Below are 20,110 nucleotides of genomic sequence, written 5' to 3'. Positions count from 1 at the left end.
CACAAGTGCGCTCCCACCTGGGCCTTTGTGGCTCTAATGCCCTTCACCTGGCATGCTTTTCCCCAGATAGTCACATGGCTCCTTCCCTTTCAGGTCGCACACGTCACCTCAGGGAGGCCCTCCCTGACCTATTTCAACGGCCTTCTTTTCCCAAGAGACTATAACTTACCCGTTTTATCACCTCCACAGAGTTTACCATTCTGAAAAGATTTAATTCCTGTCTTCTCCCAGCCTAAATGGTGGGGGTCCCGCAGCAGGAATCACCTGGCTGGCCCGCTCTCAATTGGGCGCCTAGTACACAGAGGGTGCTCAGTAAATGTTTCAACGCAAGCATTTGCAAGAGTCGCCTCCGACCTCAGCTCTCTCGCCTCCCTGGCTCGTCCACGTGGCGGCCGCTCTGCAGCGTGAATTTGCCTTCGCCCCGGCCCTTGCTGTGCCGGGTTTGGCTCACTCTGAGCCAGAACGTGAGTCCTTCTCACCCACCCGATTTCCCCGTTTTATTTTCTTGGAGGTGCTTAACGCTCTTTAAAATTATGTAGTTGCCAGAATGTACGCTCCCCAGCGCCGAAAACGGTACCGGCACACACTGGGTGAGTGAATGAAATAAAACACTCTGAACATAGTAAGGGCTAATAAATGCTTATCGCGTGACTGAACGGTGGAACCCCGAACTGGGCTGCCCCAGCCTTGCCTCCCTTCCTCCCCGAGGTGCCGAGGTCCCGAAGCAACCCGCGCTACCCTGCCCCTGACCTTTCTCCCGCGGGTCAGTTAAACCGGCTTGTCTTTCCCGCCCGCCTGGCGAGTTTGAAAACCGAAAACCCCGCCATTGCCGGCGGTCCACCGGTCGCCGAGGCTCAGCCAATCAGGATAGGCACCGCCCAGGCCGGAGCGTAAATCTCCCCCCGGCGACGCGTTGCCATTGGTTGCCCTGGCCGCATGGGCGGGGCGCTGCCGGGTCGCGCGCCGGGCAACGCGGCTGGGCTACAGTGTAGCGAGTTCGTAAGAAAACAAATCCGCAGCGTTCGGGGCGGGGCCTCAAGCGCGCTATCTCCGCCCCCTGGCGGCCAGCTCAGCGGCGGCAGCGGCGGCGGCTCAGAACAGACCCCGCCCGTCGAGGAGGAGGAGGGAGGGTGAGTTGGGGGGAGACCCGGCCCCCAAGGGGCGGGCGCCGGGCCGGGCCCTGCGAGCCGCCGAGGGTTGGGCCCGGCTCCCAGCCCCTGGCGACCCGCTGGCCGACAGGGGGAGGAGCCCGCCGGCAGGGCGGGGGTCGCGCAGAGGGCCGACTAGTGTGCTGGGCTGGGAGCGTCGCGCAGGCCAGGTGCACCTCGGGGGAGATCTTAGGGCCAGCTCCAGTGGATTTCCCCACACTGACCGCGCCGGCGTGGGGCGGGGGGCTTTGCAGGTTGCCAGCGTCGACATGCTGCTGGAGGAGGTCCGCGCAGGCGACAGGCTAAGCGGGGCCGCGGCCCGAGGCGACGTGCAGGAGGTGCGCCGCCTTCTGCACCGTGAGCTGGTGCACCCCGATGCCCTGAACCGCTTCGGCAAGACGGCGCTGCAGGTGAGGCCCGGCTGGCCGGGAGCGACGGCGAGGCTGGGACCCCAGACCCTTTCCCTCAAGTCTCCTTGACCGCGGTGGTGGCTGACTGGGGGGGGGGGGGGGGCTCGGTCCTTTCCCCCTGGGGCGCTGTTGCTCCTTGATGTCTACTTTCGTGGGTGGGTGGTGGATGGAGTTAGGTTGGGGGAGGGGAGGACTTTCCATCTTCTCTGGAGGATTTCTTGTTTTCTGGGTGCAGAGGATTAATTTTCCCTGGGGAGGTTCTTATTCCGCGATGTGAGAGCAGCTTCTTTGGATCCCGGCTTCATAGGACTGGCTCTTGTTTCTTGGAACTTCTGTGGGGGGATCCAATCACTGGAAGGAGGGATTCATGTTTCCAGGGGTACCCTATTTTCTGGAGGGTTCTCTGAGATGTATCCAGTTATTTGGGTAACTCTCCATTCCTGTTTTGGGTTTGTGTGTGTGTGTGTGTGTGTGTGTGTGTGTGTGTGTGTGTGTGTGTTTGTTTCCAGATTCCTACTATATTAAGGGAAGTCCTAAGTGGGGCACAGTTACACGTTGCATGGGCATCCTTATTCCCTGGGGGGCATTTTACAGGGGGAACCCTATTTCTTCAGGGCAAGTACCCTGGGGTTTCAGATTCCCTGGGCATCTTTCCCTTGAGTTTGCTATCCAAGTTCTTTGGAGCAGTTGTCATTCTATGAGGCCTATTTCTGGGGGTGGGGGAGGGGTCATATTTCCTAGCAATTTCCCATATGGGATGGGGCATATCTCTGCTTCCTTGGGGAGGGTCTTAGGTTTCTCGAACGTTTCCTTGGAGGCTATGCCCTACGTGGTTTTCTTATCCTTAGGGGGGTGACCAGTTTCTTCGGGGTCCCTATTCCAAGGAGACGTCTTTCTCTGGGGTATCAAACAACCGCCTGAGAGCTTGTGTTCCCTGGTGTGTCCCCATTCTTTAGAAAAGCTCTAGTGTTCCCTATTCTTGAATGACCCCTCTCTACAGTGACCCCTTTTCCTGGAACCTCTCCCTTGAGGACCCCTCACTCTCTGCCCCCACACAGGTCATGATGTTTGGAAGCTCCACCATTGCGTTGGAACTTCTCAAGCAAGGTGCCAGCCCCAATGTCCAGGACACCTCCGGCACCACTCCAGCCCATGATGCGGCACGCACTGGATTCCTGGACACCCTGAAGGTTTTGGTAGAGCATGGTGCTGATGTCAACGTGCCTGACGGCACCGGGGCACTCCCCATCCATCTGGCGGTGCGAGAGGGCCACGCCGCTGTGGTCAGCTTCCTGGCTTCTGAGTCTGATCTCCATCACAGGGACGCCAGGGGGCTCACGCCCCTGGAGCTGGCACAGGGGATAGGGGCCCAGGATCTCATGGACATACTGCAGGGGCACTCGGTGGTACTGCTGTGACCCGGGGCGCCCACTGCAGCAACCGGACCCAACAGGGTTCTGTGTCAAAAGAGGAGGAAAGAAATACTTTCTCCCCTCACTCCTTCTGCCCCCTGTCAAAAGGGGAGGGGCACCAGTTTGTGGCTTGTTGGTGTTGATTTGTGGGGTGTGTGTGTTTGAGGGACATTTCTCATTTGTTTTTCTCACCCCTTTTGATGTGTTGGGCAGAGAAGGGCTCCTGCAGGCAACAGCCGTCTAAACGGTTCAGTTTTCTCTGCGCCTCAGATTGCTGGGGCTGCAGACGCCCAAGGGCAGAGCGTTTAAAGCCCCAGCCCGAGTGAGGTCATCGCTTCCAGGGCTCCTGGAACCTGGCGACCTTGGCTAGCTGTACCCAGAGACAGACCTCAAATGTGCACACTGCTTTCAAGCATGGGGGGAGGGGGGAGTGTTTAAAATCAATAGAAGGGTAGTATGAGTTCATATTTTGTTGGAAACTTGTTTTTCAGTCTCTTGTACAGCGTTAAAAAAAGATTCTATTTATTAAGCTTTATGGAAAAATATTGTTGTGTGATAATTTAATGTTTTTACCCATTAAATTAAGACTTGTGCATGATCACAGAGCTGGTGGCTTCTGATTTTTGAGTCTGCGATGGAGAGTCGCACGTCCAGTATGTTTGTGGGGGGTGGGCACGGGGGTCGCATATCGTGGATACTTTGGGGGAGGGGAGAGAGTGGTAATTCCCAGGGTGACAGAGGTGAGTGTGCTGGGTGGGGCAGCGGTTTACGCTGTCGGAACGGAAGGGAGGCAGGAAACCGCGAGTGGAGAAAGGGCCCCCAGATGTCAGCTGGGTGCCGGGAGCCCCGGAGTGGTGGGGGGGGAGGGAGGGGGGGCGATGGCTGTAGTCTGACCCACAGAGGCGTGACCCGCGGGCGGGGACTGCGGTCGGGTGGCGTAAGGGATCCCGGAAAGACTGGAGGAGGGATTAGGGGCGGCCTGCGAGGCTCCGCCTCCTTTAAGGCCTGCCGAGGCTGGGGCTGAGGGTAGCCCCACCCCCTTGGGACACTCGCCACACGCGTGCGCAGTGGGTCGCAGAGCCGCCATGCCGGAACCGCGCGGGTCGTCACCCCTTCGGGTAAACGCGGCGTTTGCCGCGCGGTACGGCCGCTACCGGGAGCGCGAGGAGCTGCAGCGGCGTGAGTGCGGGGCGCATGCGCGCGGGGCGGCGGCGCGGGCAGGGTCGTCGGGAAGCGGGGATTGATCTGGTCTTCCAAGCCGATCTGTGAGGGGCTCTCATCTGCCCCGCAGTTAAAGATCGCTACGGGGACCGAGACAGCGGCGGCGACTCCAGCTCTGAGTCCGACTCTGGCGACGAGCGCGTGGTGAGCTTTCTCACTCCGGCCCCGTACTTTCGGGAAGCATCCAAGCTCCCCACCGCACCCCTATCCTGATATGCAGAGGGTGGCTAGTCTCCAGCCCCCTTCCACCCTACGGGAGCGTCCAACCTCCTTTTTCTAATCCCATGGACGACACACAGCGCCCTCCCCATCCCCACGGGGTGGCCCAATGCCCCCCTACTTCCTCTCTCTCGCCACGCACGATCCACCTGCCTATCCTGATGTGAGGAGCGACGGCTGTGTCCATTTCCTCATCCCCAAGAATTTAACCATTTGTCAGTCCCCGAAGTGGGACATCTCTTTGCCCCATGGGACGCTCGGCCTCTCACATCAGCCCTGATCTTCGGGGCCTCGCTGTGCAACCCAGCCCCTGCTTGCTGTCCCACACATGCGCCCTCTCTGCTCACCTGCCCCGCTGTCCATCCTTTGTCCTCAGGAAGTATCCTCCCCTTGCCCGCCCCCTTCCCCTGTCTCAGATCCTGTACCTGTGTGGCCTGCCCCTGCCCACCCCCAAAAAGCGCCCTCTTCCTCCTCCACCTCTTTGCTGTCTTCCGACCTCCCCTCATACCCACCCTGGAGCCCCCTACCTGCCTCTGTCCAGCTGGATCCCTTCTCCAGCCTCCTAATGTATACCCCTCCCTCCACCCTAATTTCCACAGGCTCACAGCCCACCTGCCCCTCTTACTTAGTGTCCCCTAGCCTCCACCAAGGCTCTCCCCATCTCCTTTCTGAAGTCTGTTCCTGATCCTTTTCATGCCTTAGGAATTTGATCCCCAGCAAGAACGTGACTTTTACAGGACTCTCTCCCTGTTGAAGAAGAAGGACCCCCGCATTTACCAGAAAGATGCCACCTTCTATCAGAGAACAGGTCTGGGGCTGCTCATCCCTACGGCCCAGGCTCCCCACTGCCTTACTGGCTTTTGTGACTACTTAATGAACCCTTAGATGTTATATGTTCTAGGTCTGCAGTGCATAGCAGTGTGTTTTAGGTTATTACTTGCTGTTAATAACAACTGTGTGCTTAGCACTGTTCAGAGCATGAATTACTCACTGAATGAGCGGAGCCAGCTACTACTGATGTAGTATAAGTGTGATACCTGTCTCACAGCTGGGAACTGGTGGCTCGGGGATTTGAAACCTTGGGGGTGTCCTGGCCCAAGCCCTGTGAGATCCTCTGCCTGGGAAAGGAAGGGGGCTGTGAGTGATGGCAGATGTCTCTGGCAACCCGATAGTATCCTCCTCGGAGAGTGAGGAAGCGCCAGCAGCCAAGGAGAAACAAAAGAAGATGCGGCCCATGTACCTGAAGGACTACGAAAGGAAGGTTATCTTGGAGAAAGAAGGGTGAGGAGAGACCTTGACTCCCCACTCGTCCCCCCACAGTCTTCCCAGGGCAGGCAGACAGGCACACGGGAGTCTTAGAAGCAAGGGTGGAAAGAAGCTGGCAGAGACTCGCCGGGATTGAGGGGACCCCAGAGAACAGCATCGTCAGTGACTCACCTGTACCCCACTGCCCCCCAACCGCTGCTCTAACAGCTGCCCGCCCCATAGGGACAGACGAGCCGTGGGGAGTCTGTTCTGAAAGCCCCATTCTTCCTTGCGCAGCAAATATATCGATGAGGAAAATTCAGATGAGGAGACCTCCAATCAGAGATTCCAGGTCGGTGGGGTGGAGGCCTGGTCGGGGGCTGAGGGGCTCGGAGCTGGGCCTGAGGCCTGTGTCACTCTCTCTGCAGCAGATCTCGTCAAAAAGTTACATAGAAGAGCAGAAACAGCTCAAGGAAAGGTGAGCCTGGGCGGATTGAGTGGCCAAATGGATAGGACTGGGGCCACAGGATCGGACAGGCCTGCGTTCAAATCCAGCTGTGGTACTTCATGGCTGTGTGCCCTTGGGCACGTGTCTTAGTCTTTGCGTGCCTCAGTTTCTCCATCTGTTAAATGGGGTTGACGATGCTCTCTGGGTCACAGTACTGCTCTGAGCTTGTTGTGGAGGGCTCAGGACTCCGTAAATGGGGTTAATGCTGGGACTGTGGGCGGAGACCAGCCTGCATATCCTGAGGCTTATTCTCTCACGTGGGCAGCTTCCGGGCTTTTGTGGAAGACAGTGAGAGTGAGGACAGTGCCGGGGAGGGTGGCTCCGGGTTGCTGCAGAAACGCGCTAAAACCAGGGAGGAGAAGGTAAGTGCTGGGGCCTGGATGGACCAAGGTTGGGGGGTGCTGCTGACAGGAAGGGGTCCCCAGACCCTCAGTGCTGGCCTACCCTCAGGCCCAGGAGGATGCAGACTACGTGGAGTGGCTGAAGGGGCAGAAGGAGATTCACAACACTGATACCCTGCAAGAACTGGTGAGTTCTCGTGTCTATTCCGTTTCCAGCCTTTTTCTGGAAACGAATCCTTGAGGGAGTAGTCAAGAGCACTTAGTCTGAAGGTGGGGTGTGCCCCTCTCTGGGCACCAGTTTCTATTTCTATAAAATGGGGATTATCTCCTCTAGTTTATAGGCTGGCCGTGAAGTGTCAGTTACTTAAATCTACATGGTGTCCATGCCTACCTCCTTCCCGGCCCACAAGTCCCTGACCTGTGTCCTGTCTGCCCCCCCCCCCCCCCACCCCAGACCCACCTCAAAGAATATTGGAACGACCCAGAGCTAGATGAAGGCGAGCGGTTCCTGCGAGATTATATTCTTAACAAACACTATGAGGAGGAGGAGGAGGAGGGCGAGGAGGAAGAAGAGGAGGAGGAGGAAGCGTGAGTAACCATGTCCCCCAGGGGCCTGGAGCCAAGCCAGCCAGAAAGCAAAGGGCACCGGCTGTTTACTTTTTTGCACAGATGGTAGCAGAGGTCTTGTTCTGTGAGGAAGAGCGGTGGGGCGAGGGGCATGGGGTCTGGAGCTAGGTGGCCTTGTCGTTAGACATTGTCCCCGGGTTCCCCATCTGTCAAATGGGGGTGCCTCGAAAGTAGGGATCTTTTTTTAAGTTGGTTTATTTATTTTGAGAGAGGAGAGAGAGGGAGAGGGAGAGGGAGAGAGTGTGCACACAGGCAGCAGAGGGGCAGACGGAGGGATTGAGAGAGGTTCCTAAGCCGGTTCTGCGCTGTCAGCACAGAGCCCGATGTGGGGCTCGAACTCACGAACCGTAAGATCATGACCTGAGCCGAAATCAAGAGTCGGACGCTTATCCAACCAAACCACCCTGGTGCCCCAAAAGTGGGGTTCTTAGGAGGAGGCAATGAGTTCACACAGCTAGTACACAGGAGTGCAGGGGCTCGGCTGACCCCCAGCCCTGCCCCATCTCGTCCCTCAGGGGCCCCAGCCTCCCCGTCCAGCTGGCCGTGGAGGATTCCTCGGATGAGGGGGAGCTGTTTCTGAAGAAGCAGGAGGACTTTGAGCACAAGTACAACTTCCGCTTCGAGGAGCCGGACTCGGCCTCGGTGCGTGGCCAGGGGGGGCGCCGAGCAGGACCCGGCCCTTGGGGCCCAGGCCGGGAGAGCCCAGAGTCATCTCTGTGGCCCTTTCTGGGCTCCCTTGCCGCCCACAGGTCAAGACCTACCCTCGAAGCATCGCGTCCTCTGTGCGCCGCGAGGACAAGCGCAGGAAGGAGCGGAGAGAGGAGACGAGGCAGCGAAAGAAGAGGGTGAGTGTGGGGCTGTCAGGCCGGGGAGGGCTGCCAGCCCCGCGGGAGAGCCCACGCCCTCCCTCTCTCCCTGGCCTGTCACCCGCAGGAGAAAGCGAAGAAGCAGGAGGAGCTCAAGCAGCTGAAGAACCTGAAGAGGAAGGAGATCCTGGCCAAGCTGGAGAGGCTGCGGCAGGTCACAGGCAATGAGACACTGGGCTTCGAGGAGAAGGACCTGGAGGACGACTTTGATCCTACCCAGCATGACCAGCTCATGCAGGTGCGGCCCCTGCACCCCACCCCCGCCACGCAGTGCTTGGGACAGGGCTCTGGAATCAGTGGTTGTTTCCCGGCTGTGTGACCTCTGAGAAGTGACTCGATCTCTCTGAGCGTGTGTCCCTGTCTGTAAAGTGAGCTCAGCCATACCGTCTACCTCAGGGCTGTTGTAAGGACGGCCTAAGAGGAGTACGTGTAAACATTGGTAATGCTCAAGGAACGGGGTGGTTGTGTTTCCTTTCGTCTTGTTGCCGTTGATGTTTATTGTTGGGTTAGGGGGGACATAGTGTCTGTCAGGCCATGGGAACAGGCGACAGGGCCTTATGAGGAAAGCCGTGGGGACCCCGGGAGCCCCAAAGAGGCCCCTGACCAAGCCTCGGAGGCCAGGGAAGGAGACTGAGGACGCGTAGGCTCCAGTTTCCTCAGTAGAAGGGAGGTAGTTTCTGTCCCTTGGGGTGTTTGTGAGAATGCAGCAAGATGCAGCCCAGCATTGGGCATACAGTAGGGGCTTAATAAGTGACACCGTAAGCAATACCTGCCTTTGCCAGGTGCCCACTGGGTGCTGGGGTTCCAGCAGGGGCCCAACGGCCTCGGAGCTCATGTAACGGCAAGGGCCAATCTGATGGTCACTGAGCATCAGGCGACATAGTGGTCGCTGCTCTCCCAGAGCTCCCAGTCTGATGGCAGGCACTTAACTGTACAGTGAGTGCCCCCAGGGATCAGAGTGGTGATGGGCGGTGTGCAGGGGGAGGTGGGGTATTCAGGGAGTCCCTGATCGGCTTTGGCAGGTGTGGTGGTGAGCGGGTTGAGGGCAGGCAGCGGAGACCGGAGGCCTGAGCAGCAGTTAGGCAGCCAGGGAGGGGGTACTGCAGGCGCAAAGGCCTGTGGGAGGGAAAGAAGCGCGGCTCGTTGGAACAGAATCAGGGGGATTGGGGCCTGGAGGGGCCTGGGCACACAGGCAGCAGCTAGGCCTTGAGGGTGCTGGGAGCCATGTAAGGTGCAGGAATGAAACTGTCTGGGGGAGAGGCCTTACCGATCCCTCCTGGCTCTGACCCCACAGAGATGTTTTGGGGACGAGTACTATGGCACCACGGAGGAGGAGAAGCCGCAATTTGAGGAAGAGGAAGGGCTTGAAGGTGAGGTCACGGGGGGGGGGGGGGGGCACCAGCTGGGGGAGCGGCTGGGTCTCAAGTCCAAAGTCCCACCCTGACCCCCTACCCTGTCTCCTTTGGAAGCAGATGACTGGAACTGGGACACATGGGCTGGGCCCGAGCAGGGTGGAGCTTGGAGCCAGCAGGAACCGCACTGTGAGGACCCCGACTTCAATGTAGGTGCCCAGGGTGGAGGGGGACCTGGGGGTGTGTGGGGTCCCCCCGGGGGCTGGCCTGACTTTTGCATCTTGGCAGATGGATGCTGACTACGACCCCAGCCAGCCGCGGAAAAAGCGGCGCGAGGCCCCCTTGACAGGCAAGAAGAAGCGCAAGTCGCCCTTCGCCACGGCGGTGGGGCAGGAAAAGCCCGTGTTCAACCCTGGTGAGGCCCGGGCTGCTGGCGGGGGGGCGGGGGGGGGGGGCGGGCAGGGGCTCCGCGGGGCCCGGCACACCCTGGCAGCCTGGCTCCCTCCCCTCACAGGAGACAAGACGTTCGAGGAGTACCTGGATGAGTATTACCGGCTGGACTACGAGGACATCATTGACGATCTGCCCTGTCGCTTTAAGTACCGCACCGTGGTTCCCTGCGACTTCGGGCTGAGCACCGAGGAGGTGAGGCCCCAGAGGGGTGCCCGGCACAGGGGCAGGGGGGTGCCCCGGGGGCAAGAGGGAGTGTGGACCCCGCAGAGGTTGCAACACCCCTGCTCCCTCACCTTGAAAACAAGAGGCGTGTTAGCGCTGACAACACGAGTAATGTCACCTGCCTCCAGCGGCTGTGCCCACAGACACCCCTGTAAATAGTACTTTCCATTCTGTCACTGTATGTCTGCAGTTGGGTGGCCCTGGAAACAGATGGCCTGGATTCAAATCTTGCTTTGGTCACTCACCAGCTGCGTGACCTAGAACGCCGTGCCTCAGTTTCCCCACTTAAAATGGGCCTAATAACAGCCCCCATCTTGTGGCTACGGAGGTGAAATGAACGTGTGTGGCTCTCGGAACGGCATTTGTCCCTCAGCCGTGTGGCTGTGGGTGCTTGACTATGCATGGCCTGCAAAGCCAACGTTTATGGAGCTCATACCATCTGCATTTACTCAATCTGAATAGTTTCTAAGGGGCTTGCCCACCTTGTAGATGAGGAAACCGAGGCCTGGAGCTGGGAGGCTGGGCCTCATCTATAATTTGCACACCCGGTCATTAGCAGAGACCCTTGCCCTGTTCTGAGGCTGCTGGGACCCCTGGACCCCCAAACTGGGATCTTAAATCAGCCACTCCGTGGCCGTGTGACTACGGCAAGGATCTCCTTGATGGGCCTCAGTTTCCCCATCTGATGTCTCCTGCCAAAGACCTCTAGTGGCCTCCGCAGAAATCAGTCCTCTCCTGCTGTGGTGACATCCTGCTGAACTTGGGAGGAGCGTTACCCTGCTTTGAACAGTGAGGTGGCTAAGGCTCCGAGAGAGCCAGGCCTCCTACACCCCCCGACCCAGGGCTCAAACAGCAGGATCCCACCCTCCCTCCCTGTGTAGATCCTTGCTGCTGATGACAAAGAGCTGAACCGGTGGTGCTCCCTGAAGAAGACCTGCATGTACAGGTGACAGGTCGGGGCTGAGCCAGGTGTCCTGGGGGGCGGGGCGGCGGGCAGGCAGGTGAGCAGGCACGGGTCCCTCCCAGAGCGTCGGGCAATAGGCCTGTCTGCTGGGCATCCGCAGGTCAGAGCAAGAGGAGTTGCAGGACAAGAGGGCATACAGCCAGAAGGCCCAGAACTCCTGGAAGAAGAGGCAGATCTTCAAGTCACTTTGCCCAGAGGGGTGAGTGTCACTGGCTGGAGGAGGGCGGGCTCAGGAGCCAGCTGGGCCTGGGTTCGAGTCTTGCTCGGTTAGCCATTTTGCTGCATGGCCCTGGGAATGGGGCTTCCTCTCTCTGATACCTGGGTTCAAATTCTGACTGGGCCACAGCTGTGTGACCTTGGGCAAGGCACTTGCCTTTTCTGGGCCTGTTTCCTCATTTTTAAAATGGGGGTAAAGATGGCTCATTTCTTACTGGGTTTTTGAGGATTAAGTGAATTCATTCATTTGAAGCGTTTAAAACAGAGTAAGTGCTATGTAGGTAGTGGTAGTATTAAGACCGTTATTTCCTGATCTATAAAGCAGGGGGGATAGGAGCTCACAGAGTTGATTTAAAGCTGAAATAAGCCCAGGCACCAGAATTATCAGCAATACAGTCCAGCCTCCGACTTCAGTAGAAAAACCCCAGTTTTGGTGTCAGACTTGGGTTTGAATCTGAGGCAGGCCTCTGATTTGCTGCCTCGCTTCTCTGAACCTCTCCTTTCCTCATCTGTAAAATGGGAGATGTGTGCTCAGGAACAGGCCTGCCTGGCTTGGGCTGAGCCCCTGCTTTTCTCCTCAGGACGGAGACACTCACGGAAGCCACAGGGAAGCCACAGAGAGACAAAGCCGACCCTCCGGGGCAGCTGCTAGCACCTGATGGGGCCTGTGGGCAGCGGCCCCAGCCTGGGAGCCCCCCAGCACAGGAAGAGGCGGGTCCTGTGTCTCCCACCCAGAAGCCAGTCCCCCACAGGCGGAGGAGGGGCAAGAAGGCGCGTCTCCTGGGCCCCACCGTGACCCTGGGTGGCCGTGAGTTTAGCCGCCAGAGACTGCAGGCCTTTGGCCTCAACCCCAAACGGCTGCACTTCCGGCAGCTGGGCCGGCAGCGGAGGAAGCAACAGGGTCCCAAGAGCGGCCCCTGAGCTCCGGGGAGCAGGCAGGGGCCCTGGGGTTCCTCCCCTCCAATCGAGCTTGGGGACTGTGTAGACCCTGGTGTCTGCCTGTGGCCGAAGAAGTTGTGGAAGTGAGGCCTACCTAACACGCTTCCCCCAGCATCTCACCTTGAGACACGCCTTGGACCCCTTGGACCCCATCCCTTAAATGCTGGGCCCAGCCATAGCCACAGTCAAATTAAACGGCTTTATTAGCCCCCAGTGGCCACAGTTCCCCCCCCTCCCGTACCCCCCGTCCTTAGCAGGGTAGGGGCTTTGGGACCAGTGAGGGGCATGGGTGGTCCAGTGCAAACTACAGTACTTGAGTCAGGCCCTGAGTGGGTGTCCGGAAGCTCTCCCTCCCTGCCCTGTGAGGAGGGCCCAGCTGGCGGGAGGCCCATTGTCTGAATGGCCCCAGTTCAGAGCTTTCCTGGACTGGTCTCAGCTGCGCTTGTCAAGGGAGTGAGAAGGGGAAGACCCATCACCTCCCGATGTCAAGCTCCCACACCCAGCATGACATAAATAAAAAAATAAATAGTGCGCATCTTCTCCCCCAACCCCACCCGTCATAAAAACACAAAGTCGTCAGAACTTGGGCGTTTGGCCTTGAGGAGCCGCCCCGTGCGAGGGAGCCGCAGCGTCGGCTGGGAGAGCTGGGAGCAGAGGTCATCCAGGCTGTGGTCCTGAGCATGGCCCTCGGCCAGGGTGAACATGGGGTACCGCTCTGTGGCTGAGGAGCAGCTGAGGACCTGGAGGGAAGAAAGAGAGAGAGAGAGACAGAGAGAGACAGAGAGAGACAGAGAGAGAGAGAGGCTTAGCTCCAAACCATGTTAATTATCCTATAATTATCCCACTAGGTATATTTATCAGGTGCTTCCTGAGCTCAGCTCCCATCCCTCCGGGCAATGACCCAGGCCAGCCAATCAGCACCGTCCATTCCCTGGCCCCAGTGATTGGCCCAGTGATGGATATATGGCCCAGTGTAACCAATGAACAGCAACCCTGTGATTTTTGCTGCATCTGCTGGGAAAGTGAGGCTTCCTTTCCACTGAACTGGGAGGTGGGTGCCCAGGAAGGCCGCCGGTGGCTACCTTTTGACACTATTATAAGGGTAAAGCCCTGATGGGGCTGTAGAGCCAGGGGATGGGGAGAGGCCCCACCACTTGAGCTCACGGGGGCAGCTCAAGCAACAATGCTCCTCACTTCTCCTTTTATGCCCTTCTTTTGCCTAATTGGTCATAGCTGGGCGTTAGTAGCTTGGGGACAGGATAACAATCTTGACAACACAGCCTGCAAGTAGCGCCCCCTGCCCCGCCCGTGTCTGCTGGACTCAAGATCTCTGTTCCGCTTCCACTCCCTCCTTGCCCCTTGCCCCCCACCCTCCCCTCCTCGCTCACCCTGGTCAGCTCTGAGCAGAGCGTCTCAAACTCCTTCCGGTCTCCAGCATAGAACCCCACCGTACAGCTTGGGTCCATCTTGGCAAAGGCCATCTTTCGGGGTGAGGTGCAGTGGAAGGACTGGGGCATAAGACGCGGGAAGCTTAGGGCCCCGGCTCCCTCCACGTTCCCCAGCCCCACCCCAGGGATCCCAGCCAGCTCACCTCCAGGGGGAAGTCAGCCTGACTGACATCCACAGTGGGCTGGCAGTAGTGGGGGTCCAGGTAGAGCAGGAAGTCATCTGCAAGGGTGGAGGCATGAGAGGGGCTGGGGAGGGGTAAGGTGGGGCAGGATGGAGTGGGAAGGGGTGGGCCTACCCTGGTAGCCGATGAAGTACAGTGAATGCCGTGGCTTGCCTCCCATGATGCCCAGGCACAGCTCTGAACGCAGGAGCTCCTGCAGGGAGGAAAGGGGGTGGAGGAGTGTGCTTTGGGCAGGTGCTGTCAGAGACAGTCCCTTGAGAAACACTTAGCAAAAGCCCCAGCCTGTTCTCATGGAGCAGACATTCTACTGTAGGAGACGAACAAGGAACAAGATGAGTAAGTTCTGTTGCCTCAGCGGGCAGTAACACTGGGAGAATAAAGGATGAAAGAGGGCTTTGCAATTTGAAATAAGGGGAATCAGAACGGCCTAAAAGGTGCCGTTTCAGCAAAGACCTGAATGAAGTAAGGGAGGGAGTTAGGAGTGTATCTCTGCACAAAGAGCACTCCAAGCAGATGGAAGTGAGTGCAAAGGCCCTGGGGCAGGTGTGTTCTGAGAACGGTGGGGAGGCCTGTGTGGTTGGGGCAGAGTGAACTGAGAAGGAGAGTGGGGGCAGATGAGGTCAAGGAACAGGGACACAGTGCAAAGCCTTGCAGGCTGTAGGGACAATTCTGGCCTTCATTCTGAGTGAAAACACCAGGGTTTTTCCGGCCTTGCCATTCCTTTTGCCTAGAGCACGCCTCTGCCTCCTCTCCTGCCTGCCCTGGCTGGAGAGGGGCTCTCCTAGGCTGCAGCCACCCCCGTCTGCCCTTCAGTGTTAGTTTTAGGCCCTGTAGAATCTACGGCGTAATGCCACAGCTGTCAGTGTGGTTTCAGATCCACTGTCTGACCTTCCCCACTCCCAGAGGGCGCGAACGTTTGCCTGTTGGCCTCCAAGTCCCCAGCAGCTGGGACGGTGCTCGGCACATAGTAGGTGCTCGCAACCACTGAAGCAACAGACAGAGATGGGGGAAGCAGAAACACCCCAGCCGAGCTAACGAAGCCGGGGCAGTTCCCAGGGGAGGCTCGGTGGAACCTACCTTCACGCAGGGCACATACACAGGGTTGAGCGTCTCGCCACCCAGCCGCACCGGCACCAAGATGACCACAGACTTCCACTCAGCTGTGGGGTCCGGCCTGGCCACCAGGCGTGCCACATCTGCCTTGTACACTGGAAGGACGGCGCGGCAAGTCACGTTCTCGCCCACCCTTCAAGCCTCGGAGTGCGGCCCTCCCGAGGCCTGTGCGGCCTCTCGGGGTCCTACTCCGGTCACCGGCGGAAAAGGATGTCTTTCTGGCGCCCCCCCCCCCCCAAATTCCCCCAGACAATCCCAGGGCCTCCAGGTAGGTGTCAACATCCCCATTTTACAGACAGGGCAATTGAGGCCCCGAGATTTCGATGAAGAACAGATAACCAGGAGGAGGCAGAGCACCTCCCCAGCTCCAGGCCTGGTTAGTCTTTACTTACTCAGAGCATGGGTTTGCCCAAATGGAAATGGCAACACCGAGCAGACTGCCCCTCAGCTGAATGTCCCTGTGTGTCCCTCCTCCTCGGCTGCAATCCGCTGGTCCCCATTCTCCCACCTCCTCCCTTACTGCTAAGTAAGCCCCTGCCTGGCTCCCAGAAAAGTGGATTCGACCCTTCTGGAAACGCAGCTGCTATGGTCTGAATGCTTGTGTCTCCCCCCTCCAAAATTCAGATGTTGAAATTCTAATCCCCAGAGCGCCTGGGTGGCTCAGTCAGTTGAGCGTCCAGCTCTTGATTTCAGCTCGGGTCCTGATCTTGCAGTCATGGGATAGACTCATGCATCAGGTTCCGTGCTGACACGGTGAGCCTGCTTGGGATTCTCTCTCTAGTCTCTCTGCCCCTCCCCCACTCGCACACACACATGCATTCTCTGTCAAAAATAAACATTAAAAAAAGTTGGGGGGCGGGGGGTGCCTGGGTGGCAGAGTGGGTCAAGCACCTGACTTCAACCCGGGTCATGATCTTACAGCTCGTGGGTTCGAGCCCCGCGTCGGGCTTTGTGCTGTCAGCTCAGAGCCTGGAGCCTGCTTCCGATTCTGTGTCTCCCTCTCTCTCTGCCCCTCCCCTGCTTGCGCTCTGTCTCTCTCTCTTAAAAAATAAAATAAACATTAAAAAAAAGAAGAAGAAGAAGACAAAGACGGAGAAGAAATTCTAATCCCTAAGGCGGTGGTATTAAGAGGTGGGGCCTTTGGGAGGCGACTAGGTCATGAAGGTGGAATCCTCATGAATGGGATTAGTGTCTTTATAAAAAAGACCTGAGAGAGCCCCTTCCACCATGTGGACACAGCAAAATGAACCAGGAAGTGGGTGCCCACCAGACACTGAATCTGCTGATGTCCTGATCTTGGACTTCCCAGCCCCCAGAACTATGAAAATAAATTCCCGTTATTTACAAGCCTCTATAGTCTGTGGCACTTCTGTTATAACAGCCCAAACAGAGTAAGATCGGGGTTGTCCGTGAAAATCAAACGTTGCCCAAATCTCTACAATTCTGCATAAAAACGTATAGGTTTTGTAGATTCCCTGATACCAATCCACCGAGGCTCCTATTAATAAAAACCCTATCTAAACTGATCTGGAGGAGGGCGCCTGGGTGGCTCAGTCAATTAAGTGGCTAACTTCGGCTCAGGTCAGGTTGGTGAGTTAGAGCCCCCACGTCAGGCTGTGTGCTGACAGCTCAGAGCCTGGAGCCTGCTCAGATTCTGTGTCTGCCTCTCTCTCTGCCCCTCTCCCATTTGCACTCTGTCTCTCAAAAAAAAATAAATAAACATTAAAAAATTAATTAAAAAAAAAAAGAATTCTTTAAGAATTATTTACAGAGTAGGAGTAAATTGGACCTGATGGAGGGAAGTCCTTATGTCCTTTATTCTATCACTTGTAGAGAAGCCCCTAAAGTTTCCTCTCCTGGTTCCAGAGGGAGTGGAGGGATCCTGAAGACCTTCCACTGTGTGGGCCTTGAATCCTTTCCAAGGGTCCCTCGGCCCCAGAACTGGTTTCAGCCTCTGAGGCAGGTTAAGTCCTAGCGACTGGCTCAGGGTGAGAACTCTGTGACCGTGGTTTCCGGTCTCTTACCTGTGCAGTCCTGAGAAACATACACCACCAGGCGGGTGACCTCTGAGCAGCTCTCCACAGCTTTCCTGGGGGTGAGAGGGAAGGCCTGAGTTCCTGGGGGAAACCCAGTGGTTCCCGTGTCCCCTGCAGCGGCCCTCACCTGAGTATGTGTGCCACCAGAGATGGCCCATACCAGTCACCCGCCTTCTTGCCTGAGCTCTGCCCAAGCTCCACCAGCCGGTGTAGACCAAAGGGGGCCTGGGGGTGGTCGGCGAACCAGGACACTATCTGCCGGTGCCGACGTTCCTGCTCCAGCTCGGGGGTGCCCTGGGCCCAGCGGGGGGGCATCCAGCGTGCAGGCCCGCGGTAACGGTTGGGAGAGGCCAACCCTGATGGCTCAGAGGGGCCCAGGCCTGAGGCCTCGGACCACGTCCAGTCTGGTGGGGATGGAGTACACAGTCAGACGGTGCCAGTGGGGGCCAGAGGGGGGCACGCTTCCCATCAGCTCATGCTTTACGTACAATTCTAAGGCTCCCAAGATGCCACGTTTCCCAACAATTTTCCCATTCCTGCAACTTACTTGATAAACTCTCACGCCCCCTCAAAACTTACTCGGCACACAATCTAACTTAACTGTAAACTTGTTTACAAACAAGCCCAACACCGCTGCCCTGTGCCGCCCTGTGCCCTTGGCGCTGCACTCCGGGGGGGCCCTTCCCTTCCCCCACTCACCTCTGGGCAGGAAGTGCAGCAGCAGGCCCTGTGCCAGCATCATCTGCCCGCTGCGAAGCATGCATCCCCAGCCACAGTCTGAGGTCAGGCAGCCTCCAGCGAGGGGCGGGAAGTCCCGGCGGTAGGTGAGCCACAGGCGGGAGACGAAATCCCGCTGGAAACGCTGGATGTCACCTGCGAGAGCAGGCTTGTCAGCTGCCGTCAGGAACAGCCTTGGGGGCCTCCCTCAACCGCGGACCGGGGCCACCAGCTCACCCTCGCTCTCGAAGCGGTAGCGGCGGCCACAGAGGTGGACGCTGGAGATCTTGCTAAAGCTGGTCCGGCTTTTGACTGCCCAGCCTGGGGGGAGATGTGGGTGGGGCAGCACCCAGAGACTTGAAGCACCTGCTTCACAGCAACAGCGCTTCTACTCCCCGGTCTGTGAAACGGAGACCATCCTAGGTCCTATCTCAGGGCTGGCACGGGGAAATCCATGCCACACTCCTCTCGGAGGGAGGCAGGGACCGTAGTAACGGCCACGTGAGTGTTTGCCATTAATTCGGGACGAATAAAGCAGTGCTGATTATTGTATCCGTTTTACAGAGGGGAAAAATGAAGGCACAGCAGAGCAAAGAAACCTTGCCCAAGGTCACACGGGAATGGAGACTTGAAAACACATTCCTTTTGGACCTGCTGCAGGTCCGCCCGGGGCAGGGCAGGACAGGACAGGACAGGACAGGGCGGGGGACCCACAGGTGACTCACAAGAGGCGAGCAAAGGGTGGAACACTCGGAGGGCCAGCGTCTGGTTCTCCTGGACTCCCACCGACCTCGAGCATTCCCCCCCCCACACCCCCGCCAAGCCCAACCCCCGGCTGGCTCCTATCTCAGAACACAACCCCCGGGCCCGCCCCCTCCTCACCGTACTTGACGTTGTTCCAGGCCGTCAGGAACTTCGCCTTAAACTTGTCCACCTCGTCCGGCTCCCCAGGGGCGGTCCCGGGCGAGCCAAGAGCCGGGCCGCTGGCTCCAGAGGGCCCCAGGCCGTTGGGGTCCGGGACTCGGGGGCCCCGCGGCCTGCGGCCCTCGGGGCGGCGCGCGTCCTCCGGGCTCCCGCTCCGGTATTGCGCGGCGGCCGGCGACACGGAGTTCATGGGCGCGCCGGGAGGGCGGACGGAGGGCCCAGGTGGGGGCCGCGCGCGAGCGCCCGGGGTGGGGGCCGGGCCGCGGCGCCCAGGAAGGCGCTAGTCGGCCCCCGACGCGGCGGCCAGGCCCCCGGGCCCGGCGCGGGACGCTGTCACCTCCGCCGCCGCCGCCGCCATTTTAGCGGCCCTGGCCCCGGGAGCCGGGCGGGCGCGACACGGCCGGACGCCCCGCCCCGCCCGGCCCCGGTTCCGGGTGGCCGCACCGGGACCTCGGGCCGCGGCGCCTCCCCGCGGCGCCCCACGAGCACGCCCCGCCACCCTATCGCAGCGCCCAGGCGCGTCCGAGCCCCCCGCAGGCCCTTATCGGAGGCTCCAGAGTCGGGAAGCCCCGCCCCGGGCCCGCCCCGGCCCCGCCCCCGACGGCGCGCGGGGAAAGGCGGTCCAGGCGCGGCCGCCGCGCGTGTGTGCACCTGCCCGCGTCCCCCCCGCCAGAGCGCCCCTCCGCGGCCTGCGCATCCGAGACCCGCCTTGCTGTGGGGCCAAACCCGTGTGACGCCTCCTCCTCACTCCCCCAAACTACACCTCTGTGTGCCTCAGTTTCCTTAGGAGCAAAAGAGGGCCTCAAATACACACAACAACATTGGCGAATCTTCGTGATAATCCTGCGGAGGGAAAGAAGCCAGATAAAAAAAGAAGATATATACTCTCTGGTCCCATGTATATAAAACTCCAGAAAATGCAACTTCATCTCTAGTAGCCGAAAGCAGATCAGTTTCGGGGTGTCTGGGGGTGGGGTGGGGTGGCGAGAGGCTAGAGGGAGGGACCAAAAAGGGCTAGAATATACTTCTTGAGGTGGTGGATGTGTTTAGTATCTTGATCCCGGTGCTGGTTTTCAGGATGTGAAACTCATCGGATTGAACACTTGAAAGGTGTGTGGTATGATGTATGTCAGTTATACCTCAATAAAGTTGTAAAAAAAATTTCAATGCGTCTGACTCAGGAGTGTTAGGAGGATCAGCTGAGTTCATCCGTGTAAAGCACTTTAGCTTGACATTTGAGGCACAGTCAGGGCTCAGGGAAAACCCGATCGCGACCTCAAAGGCAGATGACAGCAGAGTGACCCTGTGAACCGCAGGGAGGCTGGCCTCTAGTGGCCAGTCCAAGGGCCCTGTCCCCAGCAGGCTGAAGGAAGTACGATGAAGATTTGGCCGAGGGCGTGGGACATAAACAGCACGAAAAAAGACAGTCCCCTCCCTGACTTTCCCTCCCCTCTTCCGTAACTACACCTGCCTTCAGTCACACCTGCCTCCTTTCTCAAACATGTGCAGTCCCACCCCAGGACCTTTGCTCTTGCCATTCCCCCTGC

The 20,110-nt window shown here is 58.6% G+C and overlaps 3 protein-coding genes and 1 long non-coding RNA gene across 8 annotated transcripts; 2 read left to right on the top strand and 2 right to left on the bottom strand.

Annotated features, from left to right (window-relative positions):
- Positions 1–191: 191 nt before the first annotated feature.
- On the bottom strand, positions 192–876 carry LOC122486868. The gene is made up of 2 exons (XR_006298254.1): positions 751–876; positions 192–291 (listed from the first exon to the last, which is right to left on the bottom strand). It is a non-coding gene; the product is annotated as an uncharacterized LOC122486868 (long non-coding RNA).
- Positions 877–1,014: 138 nt separating this feature from the next.
- On the top strand, positions 1,015–3,568 carry CDKN2D (cyclin dependent kinase inhibitor 2D). The gene is made up of 3 exons (XM_043586516.1): positions 1,015–1,130; positions 1,403–1,558; positions 2,617–3,568. The coding sequence occupies exons 2-3, from the start codon at positions 1,418–1,420 to the stop codon at positions 2,974–2,976; spliced, it is 501 nt and encodes a 166-aa protein (XP_043442451.1). The 5' UTR covers positions 1,015–1,130; positions 1,403–1,417; the 3' UTR covers positions 2,977–3,568.
- A 447-nt stretch (positions 3,569–4,015) lies between these two features.
- On the top strand, positions 4,016–12,674 carry KRI1 (KRI1 homolog). Of its 4 annotated transcripts, none has more exons than XM_043586513.1 (19): positions 4,016–4,149; positions 4,262–4,335; positions 5,113–5,218; positions 5,583–5,691; positions 5,953–6,007; positions 6,087–6,133; positions 6,429–6,525; positions 6,614–6,691; positions 6,959–7,092; positions 7,647–7,773; positions 7,881–7,976; positions 8,065–8,235; positions 9,292–9,367; positions 9,470–9,558; positions 9,638–9,764; positions 9,864–9,994; positions 10,906–10,970; positions 11,089–11,187; positions 11,786–12,674. In XM_043586513.1, exons 1-19 carry the CDS (start codon positions 4,056–4,058, stop codon positions 12,123–12,125), a joined length of 2,115 nt encoding a protein of 704 aa, XP_043442448.1. In that variant the 5' UTR covers positions 4,016–4,055; the 3' UTR covers positions 12,126–12,674. The 4 variants fall into 4 exon arrangements, with proteins under 4 accessions (XP_043442448.1, XP_043442447.1, XP_043442446.1 ...); XM_043586512.1 differs by having other exon boundaries at positions 6,084–6,133; XM_043586511.1 differs by having other exon boundaries at positions 6,084–6,133; positions 9,467–9,558.
- ATG4D (autophagy related 4D cysteine peptidase) lies at positions 12,324–19,102 on the bottom strand. 2 transcript variants are annotated; one of them, XM_043586514.1, is made up of 10 exons: positions 18,522–19,091; positions 17,877–17,960; positions 17,622–17,795; positions 17,050–17,326; positions 16,911–16,975; positions 14,851–14,981; positions 13,888–13,966; positions 13,735–13,811; positions 13,532–13,651; positions 12,324–12,883 (listed from the first exon to the last, which is right to left on the bottom strand). In XM_043586514.1, the coding sequence occupies exons 1-10, from the start codon at positions 18,751–18,753 to the stop codon at positions 12,701–12,703; spliced, it is 1,422 nt and encodes a 473-aa protein (XP_043442449.1). In that variant the 5' UTR covers positions 18,754–19,091; the 3' UTR covers positions 12,324–12,700. The 2 variants fall into 2 exon arrangements, with proteins under 2 accessions (XP_043442449.1, XP_043442450.1); XM_043586515.1 differs by lacking the exon at positions 13,888–13,966 and having other exon boundaries at positions 12,720–12,883; positions 18,522–19,102.
- Between the last annotated feature and the right edge of the window lie 1,008 nt (positions 19,103–20,110).

Source organism: Prionailurus bengalensis, chromosome A2 (genome assembly GCF_016509475.1).
Source record: "Prionailurus bengalensis isolate Pbe53 chromosome A2, Fcat_Pben_1.1_paternal_pri, whole genome shotgun sequence".
Lineage (NCBI taxonomy): Eukaryota > Metazoa > Chordata > Mammalia > Carnivora > Felidae > Prionailurus > Prionailurus bengalensis.
The sequence above is the reverse complement of the archived record's forward strand: the minus strand, read 5'-3'. Positions and strand labels throughout refer to the sequence as shown.